The sequence below is a fragment of the Varanus komodoensis genome, unplaced genomic scaffold, assembly GCF_004798865.1.
Source record: "Varanus komodoensis strain SLA01 unplaced genomic scaffold, ASM479886v1 scaffold22, whole genome shotgun sequence".
Classification (NCBI taxonomy): Eukaryota; Metazoa; Chordata; class Lepidosauria; order Squamata; family Varanidae; genus Varanus; species Varanus komodoensis.
The window spans coordinates 11,811,695-11,823,507 of NW_025335606.1; the positions used below are offsets into that span (position 1 = coordinate 11,811,695).

At 46.5% G+C, this 11,813-nt stretch overlaps 1 protein-coding gene across 1 annotated transcript in view; it reads left to right on the top strand.

The window, feature by feature from the left end:
- The first annotated feature begins 6,150 nt into the window (after nt 1-6,150).
- The window catches only part of ONECUT2 (one cut homeobox 2), a 77,927-nt gene continuing 72,264 nt past the window's right edge, over nt 6,151-11,813 (top strand). The window contains exon 1 of the mRNA XM_044431049.1: nt 6,151-6,215. Coding sequence (XP_044286984.1) covers nt 6,151-6,215 — 65 coding nt within the window. The remainder of the gene's footprint in view (nt 6,216-11,813) is intronic.

An 11,813-nucleotide genomic window follows, 5' to 3' on the forward strand; every position in this document is an offset into this window, starting at 1 on the left:
GGCACTTTTCAGACGCGATCAATTGCCATTGTATTTGATGTGGACGCTCCGACTGCAGAAAAAGTCAGATTTAATTTCCTTTTGTCAAGGAAGACGTGCCCTGAAAACTTAAAATTACAAATTTGATTGCCCCACTTTCCCTCTTATCCTAATTTCCTAAACTCATTTGCACCATCAGTTTCTTTCTTCCCCTTTCTTTTCCAGCGGCACCTCCCTCTCTGCATCAAGGCATCCTGGGAACTGTAGTCATCAGAGGTGGAGTACAGGAACGCTTTAGGGACAAACTTTGAAACACAAACAAGTGATACAGAAGGCATGAATTGAGACGAGGGGGAATTTTGCACAGTTCCAAATATTTAGATCCAGGCTTTGTAGGATATTATTTTTAGTCATCACCATAAAAATAATAAAAACACATGATTCCAGGTTCTTCAGCACTTCACACCCTTCTGATAATTGCACTCTTTTCTTACAGTGTAAATCTTAAACCAATGTACACCGATTCACAAGCTGAAGAGGCAGTATTGTATATTGGTTAGAGTTGCACTCTCTGGCCTCCTCTCACCATGAAGGGCACTGGGTGACTTCAGGCCAGTCACTAACTCTCAGCCTGAAACAAGAATAATCATAATAATACACTCAAAAGGATGTTTCACACATTCCTTGGGCAATATGGAGAATTTCCAAGTGGTGGCAGGGAATGTGAAGATCACTAGCAGTTTGGAGAATGAGTCCCCACCCTTGGAATGCACCCAATGGCCAGCCAAGGTGGATTTTACCCACACCGCTCATTTGTACATACTGTCCTGCATCATGCAGGGAGTTGTGTGTTGATTGGGAAATGTGCAAGATTCATGCATTCTCCTCCTAATTCACATTCTTTACTCTGTGTGTGTGTGTGTGTGTGTGTGTGTGTACAGTTGTCAGTGTGCTAACAGGCAGAAGGCAGGAAATACATCACGAAAAGACTGACACTGAAAGATGAATGTGTATTTACACAAAGAATGTTTACTGAACTTTTTCTGTCTAAAAGAGAATCAATAAAGTATCATTTTTAAATGGTTTTGGATCAACGACATGCTACAAGCACTGTGAGTAAATCATTGGGTTTCCTAATGAGTAATTACCAATAGAGCCTGATAAAAGTGGGAGATGGAACAAAAATAGGGGATTAATGAAAGTCTGAGCATGCGTGCGTGCGTGCGTGCGTGCGTGCGTGCATGAGAGAGAGAGAGAGAGAGAGAGAGATGAAGGCTATCGTTTTAAATATATTTTAAGTATGGGGGAAGTCTAGATCAGTGGTAGATGACATACTTGGAATGCAAAAGCAGTGGCAGAGATAGAGATAGCACACTAGGGCTAAAGCCCCAAATCTTTCATTTGGAGCCCCGGTGGGCACTGCCAAATAAAGATCCAGAGGCCCTGTTGATTTCTTTTACATCGGATCCCCCTGCATTAGCTGGTTTTTGCCCACATGTTCTTCTTCACCTGTTCTCCCCCACCCCTTGAATCTTTCTGCCTGTCCCCACCAAACCCTCAGAATCGAATTCCCTCCTCTCTGCCATCCCTACACCTCTTTTTACAAATAAATTGCCCATAGGAGACAAGGACTTTTAAAGACACGCAGAGAAAGACTTTGGAGCAAAAGTAAATTGCCCTGTGCTTTGTTCGTCTGTCTTTGTCCTTAGGTCCAAGCTGGGGGTCTTTTTGGTAGCTAGCGGTCTCTCTGTGCAGATCCTGGGTTCAAATTCTGGCATCTCCAAGCAGGGTGGAGAAGGACTTTTGCCTGAAAACCCAGACAGCCACTGCCTTTTGGTGTAGACAATACTGAACTTAATAGACCGACAGTCTGGCTTGGTATAAAGCAGCAGCTAATACTCTTGCAATTTTCTACCCACTTACCTGGGTGCAAGGGACACTGAACCCCATTAGACTTACTTATGAGTCAACACACATGGCCTATATATCTGCATACGGTTGCCTGCAAAGGAAATAATGCGACATGTACTTATTTTATTAATATTGTAATCTCTGTCCCTGCTCTGGAGGAAGATGGGGCATAAGAATTTTAAGTAAATATAAAGGAACCTCGCAGCCTGTGTGTGTTTGGGTTCCAGGGAATCCCTTCCTCAGCTTATCCCGAATGAGCCCGTGCTGTTGGTTTTATTTCCTCTTGGCCTGCAGCCTTGCCAAATCAGAAGCCTATGATAATACAAGGACCTTCCCTGGGCCCGACCTGAAGGTGCTGACCCTGTGCCCTGGGAGGAGCGGGGCTGGTGGATGCAGACTGCCGATGGATAAAGGCCGCTCATTAGATCATCGCATGAGATGCTCCACTGAAAGAGCACCAAGACCCATCGGGGCTGCCTAATGCGGCCTCCTCAACACAGGGCCCCATTTGTATCCCCTGACAGTGGGGCAAGCTCATAGGAAAGGTCAGTCACAAGTAGGGTTACCAAATGACCAGGAACGGGGGTCAACATGGTAAGAGAAACCTGCCTCTTGAGCCCATTACTGCAGGGCGAAAAGCAGGGGAATCTTTTTCAAAGCAAAGATAAGCATGGCCCCCTATTAATCTTTGCCTCTCAAGCTGCTGCTAAAAACACAGCTGCAGCACCTGGCAGCAAAGTTGGCGTCCTTGAGTTTGAAAAGACAGGGAAGGGGGCCAGGAGGGAGGAAATACTCCACACTGGGCATGCCACAAGATCTAGACTGCACCACATTACCATGCCACAAAATGCACATGTTGAAGCATGGAATAAGTTTATCTTGATATGCATCTTCTGATGTGCAGTTTCTTCCACTCCAGCATTATGAATGTAGGAAAACATTCTTTTAAAACATAGGTTAATATTTAATGCTACTCAGCCTTCTGTTTTGTATTTTTATCCATATTTTATTAACCTTGTGTTTTTAATGTGTTACAGCTAGTTTTTATTGTGTTTTATCTTATGACTGTGAGCTGCCCAGAGATTCTGTGGCACAATTGGGTGACATACAAATGTTTTAGATAAATAAACAATAATAAATAAAACAAAGTGTGATTTTTCCCTCACAACCTCCCCAGACCAGTTCTAGGAATTTCTGTGGAGCAGATTAGGAAAGAATATTCACAAAAAAAATTTTCCAGCCCATGAATGCATCCCTCCTCTCCAGCTGGGTGCATGTTTATGTGTATGTGTGATGGGCAGCTAGTTCCCTGCGTTTGATTCAATAAGTTTCCAGAAAAGAAACGTAATGTACCAAAGAAGGTTTGGGTAACTGGCAACAATGTTCAGCATACATAACGTTCATCTCAGGCACTCAGAATATTTCATGTATTATTTCAGGAAACCTTACAACAGCCCTGTAAGGTGGAGCTGTGCAGACACCTTTTGAACTGGCCCATCTGTGTTTTGCAAACTGTCAGTCATTGCTCTGTCATCTGCTTATTGATGGGTTCACATTACACGCACACTCCTTGGCAAAATCAATCCCCCATAATTTCTGGAACTTTTTCCATTCCAGACCATTTTGAGTGTTTTTCTTAGTTCAGCATAAAATCAACACAAAAGTGCACAAAAACTATTGCTAGACAGCAGAGTCTGAAGACAGATCAGAAAAACATAGAACATGGGGGGGGTGCAATAATCATGCTTACATTAGTACATTTTACAGCAACTCTCACCTTTTTGTTTGAGTAAATCTGTGTACAGTTCTGGATATTTTTCTTATAATTTACATGTCTGTGGAATCTGCATGATTTGGAAAAGTCAGCCTGCTGCAGAATATATGAGCTGAATTCTTGTCATTCCAATCCATGATAGATTTCCCTTACGATCCCGTGGTGTAATTGTGCAGATATTCCAAAAGAAAGCTGACATTCGAAGAGAATGGACTGGGCTTCTCCTGAGCCCAAATAAAGGGTTTCTGGCAAGATTTTATATTGTGATGACCCGGTATAATAAGCAATACAATTAGATTCATTCATTAATTCCTTGACAAGGATTTGCTGGCTCATAACCACTCTGGCACAAAGAAACTGAATGTTTTGAAGCTTTAGTTTTAGCCAAGGATTCTCTCATATTCTAACAACCAATCTAGTCAATAATCTTATCCTGATAGAGTCAAGATCTTTTAATTTAAGAGCTGATGTTATATTTCTTATACTTTTTCAACAGTTATACTTTTGCAAAATATAACTAAAAGGAAAAAGACATGTTTCCACTTAGAGCAAAGTCACCCTGAACAATTGCATTATTCACAGACTGTAATATACAAAGTTTTGGTGAGCTCAAATTACTTACTGCAGTCCAGTAAGTATTAGGATGTCTCTCTGTATCTCCCTTGACTTCGGCATATCTATATATTCAGCCACTATATAGCTAATCTAGTTGGATGCAATCCTATTCATGTTTAGACAGAGTCCCTCAAATTCCAGTGTGCCCCAGGCAGCAATGCAATAATTACATGCATAGACAAAGGACTTGGAATGAAATACAATTCTAAAGCACTTTAAATATGAAGGTTTCACTCCTGCTCCACTGAGATCAAGGGTGAAGAAGGACTGCAGTTTCTCTGCCTGTTTACTGAGAAATAAGCCCTCTTGATTTCCGTTAGGTTTACTCCAGAGTAAGTGTGCCCAAGATAATAACTTTGCATTTTATTGTTAATCTGCATCCTGATACAGGGCCTGATCCGTTTTTCCAAAGGCAGTGAAGCGAAACGGAGAGGCTGCTCATTCCAGTGACCTTCCCAGGATAGGCTCAAGACATTTTACTGCCTAAGTCACTGCAGCAAATACCCTGGAACCACCACCAAGCCAAGGTACGTCGCGGTACCCAAGGCCAGCCAAGCTGGTTTAGTGCCCAAGACAGAAAATCCCACAAGTCCCTCTCTTCCCATCCCCACCCCCTTTATTGTGGCAATTAAAAGCCCAGCCGTAATGAATTCAGGAGCCATTTCTCGGTGCCCAAACCTGCTTCGTGTCTCACCCTATCTAATGCTACCGCCAGCGCTGCCTTATCTCTCCTTTTCCACCTTGCCCTGCAAAGCTCCTTTCTCTTCTTGAGGTCTGTTGCAAAGCAGAGGCCGCATTGGAAACCCAGCCTGGAAACAACCCCTTCTTCCAACAAGGAAAGATCTGGTGAGTTGGGAGGGAGTGTTTGGCATGAAAGGGCTGGAGGGGCGCAGTTCGCCCCTTCTCTGGCGAGGATTCCGGGAATCAACCTCAGAGCACCTTCCTAGCTTTCTTGACTTCCCATCTTCGTTGCCCCAGCTGGCCACATCCGCACCATCCTTCACGCCTCCCTTTTCTTAAAACCTGAGTTTGGGGATGCAGGGTGTATCTCCTGGCATTGCTATACCTTTGTGGCTTTAAAATAATTAAAGAATTTAATTTAAAACATCATCAGATATATGTGTGTCTGTCTATGTATAAGTGTAGAAATATAGACATGCATACATAGATAGAATATCAATTTTGTAGTCAAATTTTACCCACACACTCACTATTTATATTGCATGGCATGTGTGTTTTTAATGTACTGCCTGCCTTCCAAACAACGTGGATGATTAAACTTGGAAGTTTAAAAGTTCTCTCTTCTAGACAACTTGACTGATTGAGCGCGCTCAAAACCCACAACAAAATCTCTTTTCAAGGTGCCTCCGACCGCGTAGATTTCAGCTACCTGGTATTTCAGATCTGCTCATCTGAACTCGGAATAAACACTGGGATTTTCCGCCTGAGCAACAGGCGCATCTAAAAAGACGATTGCACCCCCCACCCCAATTTCCGACTGGCGGCTGAGCAGCTGGAGCAGGCTGGGGGTGGGAGAGCAGCTTCGGAAGCCGCGGGCGGGTCGTGGCTCAGGCGAGGGAGGCTCGGGCGGCCGGTGTCGGGAGGACGGCGCTCTGCCCGCAGCCCGCCCGGCTCCAGGCGCCCCGCTTCGCGCGGCCTGATTTGACGAGTGGCCCCGCGAAAGTAATTCGGCGAGCGGCTTCCACAAGTGGCTGGCTGGGTTTTCGGATCTGGGCCGGGACGGGAGGAGGCGGGGAAGGGGAGAAGCGCGGAGCTGTCTTCCTAGGAAAACTTGCTTTGATCCAGCCGTGGATTATTTGGGGGCGCGACGGGGGTAGATAGATGTGGAGCGGACGTGTCTGCACGCATACATGTATATCGATCGCCGGATCCAACACCAGGGTATTGTTTCCATGCCACCTAGAAAGGTCTTCTGGTAGGTGGCTGGGTATGGAAGCACCTTTCACGGGAGAGGAAAAAGAGAGGAAAAAGAGAAGGGAGAAAGAAATGGTTCCTATCGGTCGAAAGGAAAAGAAGGAGATAGAGAATGAAGAGAAAAAGACGAAGAGAAAAAGAGGGGAGAAAGAAATCTAGGCAATTTTTCATATTAGTCTAAAGCGAGAAGAGGAGGAGGAGGGAGCAGGGAAAGACACATAGTTAATTGTGCGTACTAGTTAAAAGAAAAAAGAAAAGAAACAAGGCGATGGGAGAAAAACATCTAGTTCATTTTTCATGTTATTCTAAATAAAAGAAAAGAAGAAAGAAAAGGAGGAAGAGGAAAGACGGAGAAGAGAAAGGGGGAGAAGAGAAAAACATCTAGTTCATTTTTCATGTCTGTCTAAAGAAAAGAAGAGAACGAAAGGGTGAGGAGGAGGAAAAGGGAAGAGCAGAGAAGTAAATTTAGGCAATTTTTCATGTTAATCCTAGCAAAGTTTGGAAAGGTGTCTGATCCAGAGAAAGGAAAAGTTCTCTTTTTCGCTCAGGGCGAGAATTCCAACAAGTGCCAAACTGCTCCCTAAAGGAAGAAAAGGTGCGTACGAGGCCCAAATCCCGCGGCTCTCCCTCTTTCCACGAAGAAAAAGGGAGCGCGGAGGGTCCCGGGGCCGGGCCGGGCCGGGCCGGGGGTGCCGCTCGCGCCTCCAAGCCTGGCCGGCGATGGCGTCTCTCCGGGTCGCCCTGAATAAAACGCGCGGCCCCAGCTTCGCCTCGCAGGCCAGCTTGGAAACACTTCCGCTTTCGGAGAGTTAAATTTGTCCCTTTGACCATCAAGAGCAACTTTTGCTTCTCCTTTCAAAGGACAACAAAAAGATTTCACGCCTAACTTGACCGGAACAAAGAGACCTCGCGCCGGTTTGCTTCACTCGCGCCCCCACCGCGACGCACCCGCACACCCAGGCTGAGCTCGGGACGGATCAGCTGGAAGGGACGGATCGGAGGACTCAATTTTAAACGCACTTTTTGCGGTGGGAGGGGGTCCCTACTGAACTCGGTGGGAGGGGGTCCCTACTGAAATCAGAGGACCTTTCCATGGAAAAAACGTGGAGGTCTCGCTGAGAATGACATATAGCTTTGAGCTGCGCCGATCAAAAAGAAAGCAAAAGAAAGAAAAGATTTTAGGGTGCAATGCTATGCAACAGGAAAAAAAAGTCCTACAACTCCCTGTATCCCTCAGTCAGATGCCTGGGTGGGGATACTGGGAACTGTAGGACTTTTTCCTGTTGAAACCAACATAGGATTGTTCTTTTAGGGTTCAGTCTATACAGAGTGAGAGGTAGATCGATTAAGGTGTGCGAAAATAATTTAATATTCTGGCCTCACAAAGAAGGTATACATGCACGAAGGTGGGTGTGTTTATGAGAAGTGCTGCATGAATTATAAGATTATTGTAGAGATGATATATCTTGGGTTACGCTGGGCTAGAAATTAAAATAACTCCTAAGATATTGCAACTACAGGGTAATCTAACGTGATCTGACACCCAGTTGCCTGTATTTGGGGGTCTACCTGGTAGCAGCTAATGTGTTTTATGTGCCTCCGAATTCATATGCTAACGTAAATATTCAGACACACCTGGTACAGGTAACACACAATGTTCTAATAGAATCCATATCCCAGTTAAGCCGAGTATCTTGACTTTTCGAAGACCTGAATACTCTTGAAGTCACTTGGCAATAGAAATGGACCGACATCGAATCAACAGAAGATGCTGAGAAGGGCTGCCTCTCTATCAAATCTCTCTGATTTTATGAGAGCGAACTACATGTCTTCATGCTTTTTTCTCTCCCCCTTTCCTTGAAATGTAGACATTATTCAACATCGAGTTCTTTATTCATATGGTGAAACTACTTTTCCCAAATGCTTTGCGCCACTGCTGACAATTGCAATCGCATTAGTCCCTTGAAGGCTCCCAGGGCAAATCGCGTTGTTCCCTCTCGAAGTGTATCTCCTTCTTACCCCTCCCCAGACACACACCTTGAAACAAACCTGCGCCTTTTGTCTCACAGAAAAGCAAAATAGTGCAATTGAGCCATCTTGATGCGGGGACAGAGGGAAACGTTTTCCCACTCTTTTTTCTTTCAGCGTGTATTTGTCTCTGCGCGAGCACGCGCGTTACCCCCACCCCGCATTAAGACTTTGAAACTCTCCCTGATGTCCTCCTCGGTGGGTTAGAATAGAAACAGGATTAACTTTCTCTGACCTTAAGAGAAGGTGACATTTTCATCTAGCGATTCCCAGCAACAGCAATAGCAACAAACAGATTCCTGGCAGGGCGGTGGGTGAGCTGAAAAGATGGGGAGGGGGCAGCTTTAGCAAAACAAAAGATGGCCATCAAGCTGCAAAAGATAAGATTGCCCGACAAATGCGGGGGGGGGAGGCAAAAGGAGGAGAAGGGGAGGGAGGAGACAGAGTCCTTTCAAAGTTGCTGCTCTCAAACTCGAAGGAGAAAATAAGGGGCTCCGAAGGAAAAGAAAGGAGAGAAACCCTAACCCCATCCCACCAAAAATGCCTTTTAAAATTAGCAGTGCAAAGTTGAGTGGATCCAAGAGGGTTACTTGGGTTAGTCATATCCTATTAACAATATCACAGTCGTGCTGGTTACATTGTGGATTAGAGCGTCGGGAGCGAGTTGCCTCCGTTTCCCCAGCGCCGCACGGCCTGTGGCCGAGCTTGCTCAATTCGGATCTCCCCAAGTTTGCGACCTGCCTGAGCGGGCGGCAGCTGAAGGGCCAGATCGCCTTCCTTCTCTCCTCGCCCGGCCGCCTTTCCTGCTGCTCCTCCTTCGTCCTTCCCCTGCCCTGCGCGTCGCCATATCAGATTTTCCCAGATTTGTGGGAAAGGGTGCAGACAGAAGAACAGGGTGAGAGAAAGACAGAGTAAGGTACCCCAAATTCGGACAGATGGCCAATTCTAGACACCCCCCCTTCAGATCCACCCATCAGAGATGAGAACACTTTTGGAAGCCTCTGCCTCCATTCTCCCCCGCCCCAGACCCTTTCAGATCGCCTTCCATGGAAGCGGGGCCTCTCTCTCGTCCGTTCGCTTTTTCCTTTCCCCCCTCTCGCTTTTGCTCTGGCGTTCACAGCCACTCTCCTCGGGCGGGTCACACATAAATCTTGCATTTCGCATCAGCCTTTCCTTCCCCAGCACCAGCACCCCCCGCCTGTCGCCGCCCGTCCAGCCAAGAAATGGTGGGACTTGCCAAAATCTCCCCCCCCCCCCCGCGATTCAGTTCTGTCCTGAAGCCTCCCTTGCTGAGCATCTCCCAACTCTGACCGACAGGAAATCAGGCCTGCCTTCTTTCCACTTTGCTTGGGCGCGCACAGTCTCAGCGTCCCTTTAATTAGCCTTACTTTGCCCCTTAATTTGTACACATTCATCCAGCCCTTGGCGGTTTCTTTTCCTTTCCCACGAACACGGCGAGTCACCAGAAAACATCAGACTTGGACTGAGATGCATGTGAGACAAACACCCCACGCACAAGGTGGACCTCCAGCAGCGCCGGGGGGGGGGGCGTCTTCCCTGCATTGGGGGGCTCGTGAATCGCGTCTCGGCCTGTCTGCACACCCATTCGCCGTCCTGCGTGGGCACGACCGTTTGCGAGGGGCCTCGGAGCACTGGCCGTGCGAACGCGTGGGCTTGTCTCCCAGCACTTCCGAGACACCACTCGCACACGCACACGCTCCCAAAAAGAAAAGAAAAAGTTAACAACAGGGAAAAGAGGGTGACTTACCGCAGAACGGAGACTGAAGTTGGGGCCAGGGGACTTGCGGGGAGGAAGCAAGGTTTGTTGGAAGCTCCGCTGGGCAGGCAGATGCATCCACTAGCCAGGAACACTATAGATTAGCATGGGGTCACCAGCACACACGGATTTGATCAATACCCCCGCACTCACGTGCCAGATGGTTTTGGGAGAGAGGAAAGGGTGGGTGGGAGAGACCTTACAGAAGTTACACACACACCAAAAACAGTTCAGATCTGTTCACCCCCACCTTCCCGCCCTTCCAGATTCGCAGAAAAGCTTCACCTGCAAACAAAAAGTTTCTCTGCATGTGTCCAGTTCATTTCTTTTCACTCTGTTCCATCCTAGGAAATGCCTACTACTGCTCCCTGGATTAAAAATAAAATTAAAAATTCTGAAATGTATTTATCTGGCAAAGGTAGATTTGCATGCACTTGTATAGGGACACTCACTCGCAGGTACATGTGACAGAGTACATATTTAAACAGGTATATAGGAGTGCCTATTTTATATCAGGTGCTAAAAGCTAAAATGTGGGGCTGAAGGCAACTTTGGAAGTAATGTTGGAGTATAATGCATGCACCAGGCATGGACCCAAAACACTACAGGCCAACCTGCAGGTATCAGTCACAAGAGTATAGCTACCTGCAATGTACCCCAGGTGACATGTCTCCAGGTGTGCATCTGTGCCCCTTCAACTTGCAATCTTTTCATGCATTTATCTCACTGAGCAAGCAAATGAGAGAGAGAGAGAGAGAGAGAGAGAGAGAGAGAGATGGTTACCTACATATCTTTTAATTATAAACACATCTATATGATTTGTTTACACATTTATTGGTTCTCAACAAATTAAACAATGCTAAAGTTTTCCATTTTTTAAAAAAATCCCTGTCTAAACTTTGTGTGCCCAGGTCTCCAAATATAAACAAAATCACACCTACAAAGACAAGCAAACATATCCGTGTTGGGGTGGGGTGGGGTGGGGTGGGGTGGGGGGAGAGAGATGCCTATTTAGAAGTCCCTAATAGTTTTGTAGGACTTGCTACCCACTTGTAGAATATTTACTTGGATGTAAGCTCCAGGGAGTTCAATGGAGCAAACGTGGATAGGATTGTAGCTTTGATTTATCCACCTAATGCTCTGCCCCATACAAACCAGATATTTAAATATATCCAGTAATTCAAATGGGGGAAGAGGATGACCTTAAATTTCTCCCTTTGAAATCAGTGGACTTCAACGTGTTTACAAAGACTGATTCGTGCCCACTATTTGGACCGAAATATTGTATTTGTCCCATAATGTAACTTCTTTCTTCTGCGATACTATATCAAAGGTCTAACACAGCAGAAAAGATAATACTCGTGAGAATATATGAATACTTGATATCCTGGAGGGAGAGGGTGGGAGAGAGAGAGAGGAGAATATGCACATATTCACTAGCATGTGTGTGTGGAAGAGAGAAATATTGATTTGGGGCGCAGGGAGGGGGGGAGCAGATCAGCGCTTCCTCACGTGATGGCCACACTTTTCAAAACAAAACAAATAAATATCGCCGCAAAGAGCGGTAAAACTCGGGGGCAGATCAGAGCGCGTTGCCCCCCTCGCCACACCACGAGCTATGAGAATGTGCGTCGCGCAGGCCACACGCTGCTGTTCTTAATTGCGTTTATTGCGATTCATTAGCACCAGCGCCGTCTCCCCGCAGTGCGTCCAGCGGAAGCGAGAGCGCCTTCCCGGGGCCCCGGCCGGGCGAGGGGCGGCGCCGCCGCCGCGGGGCGCGGAGCGAGCAGCCCC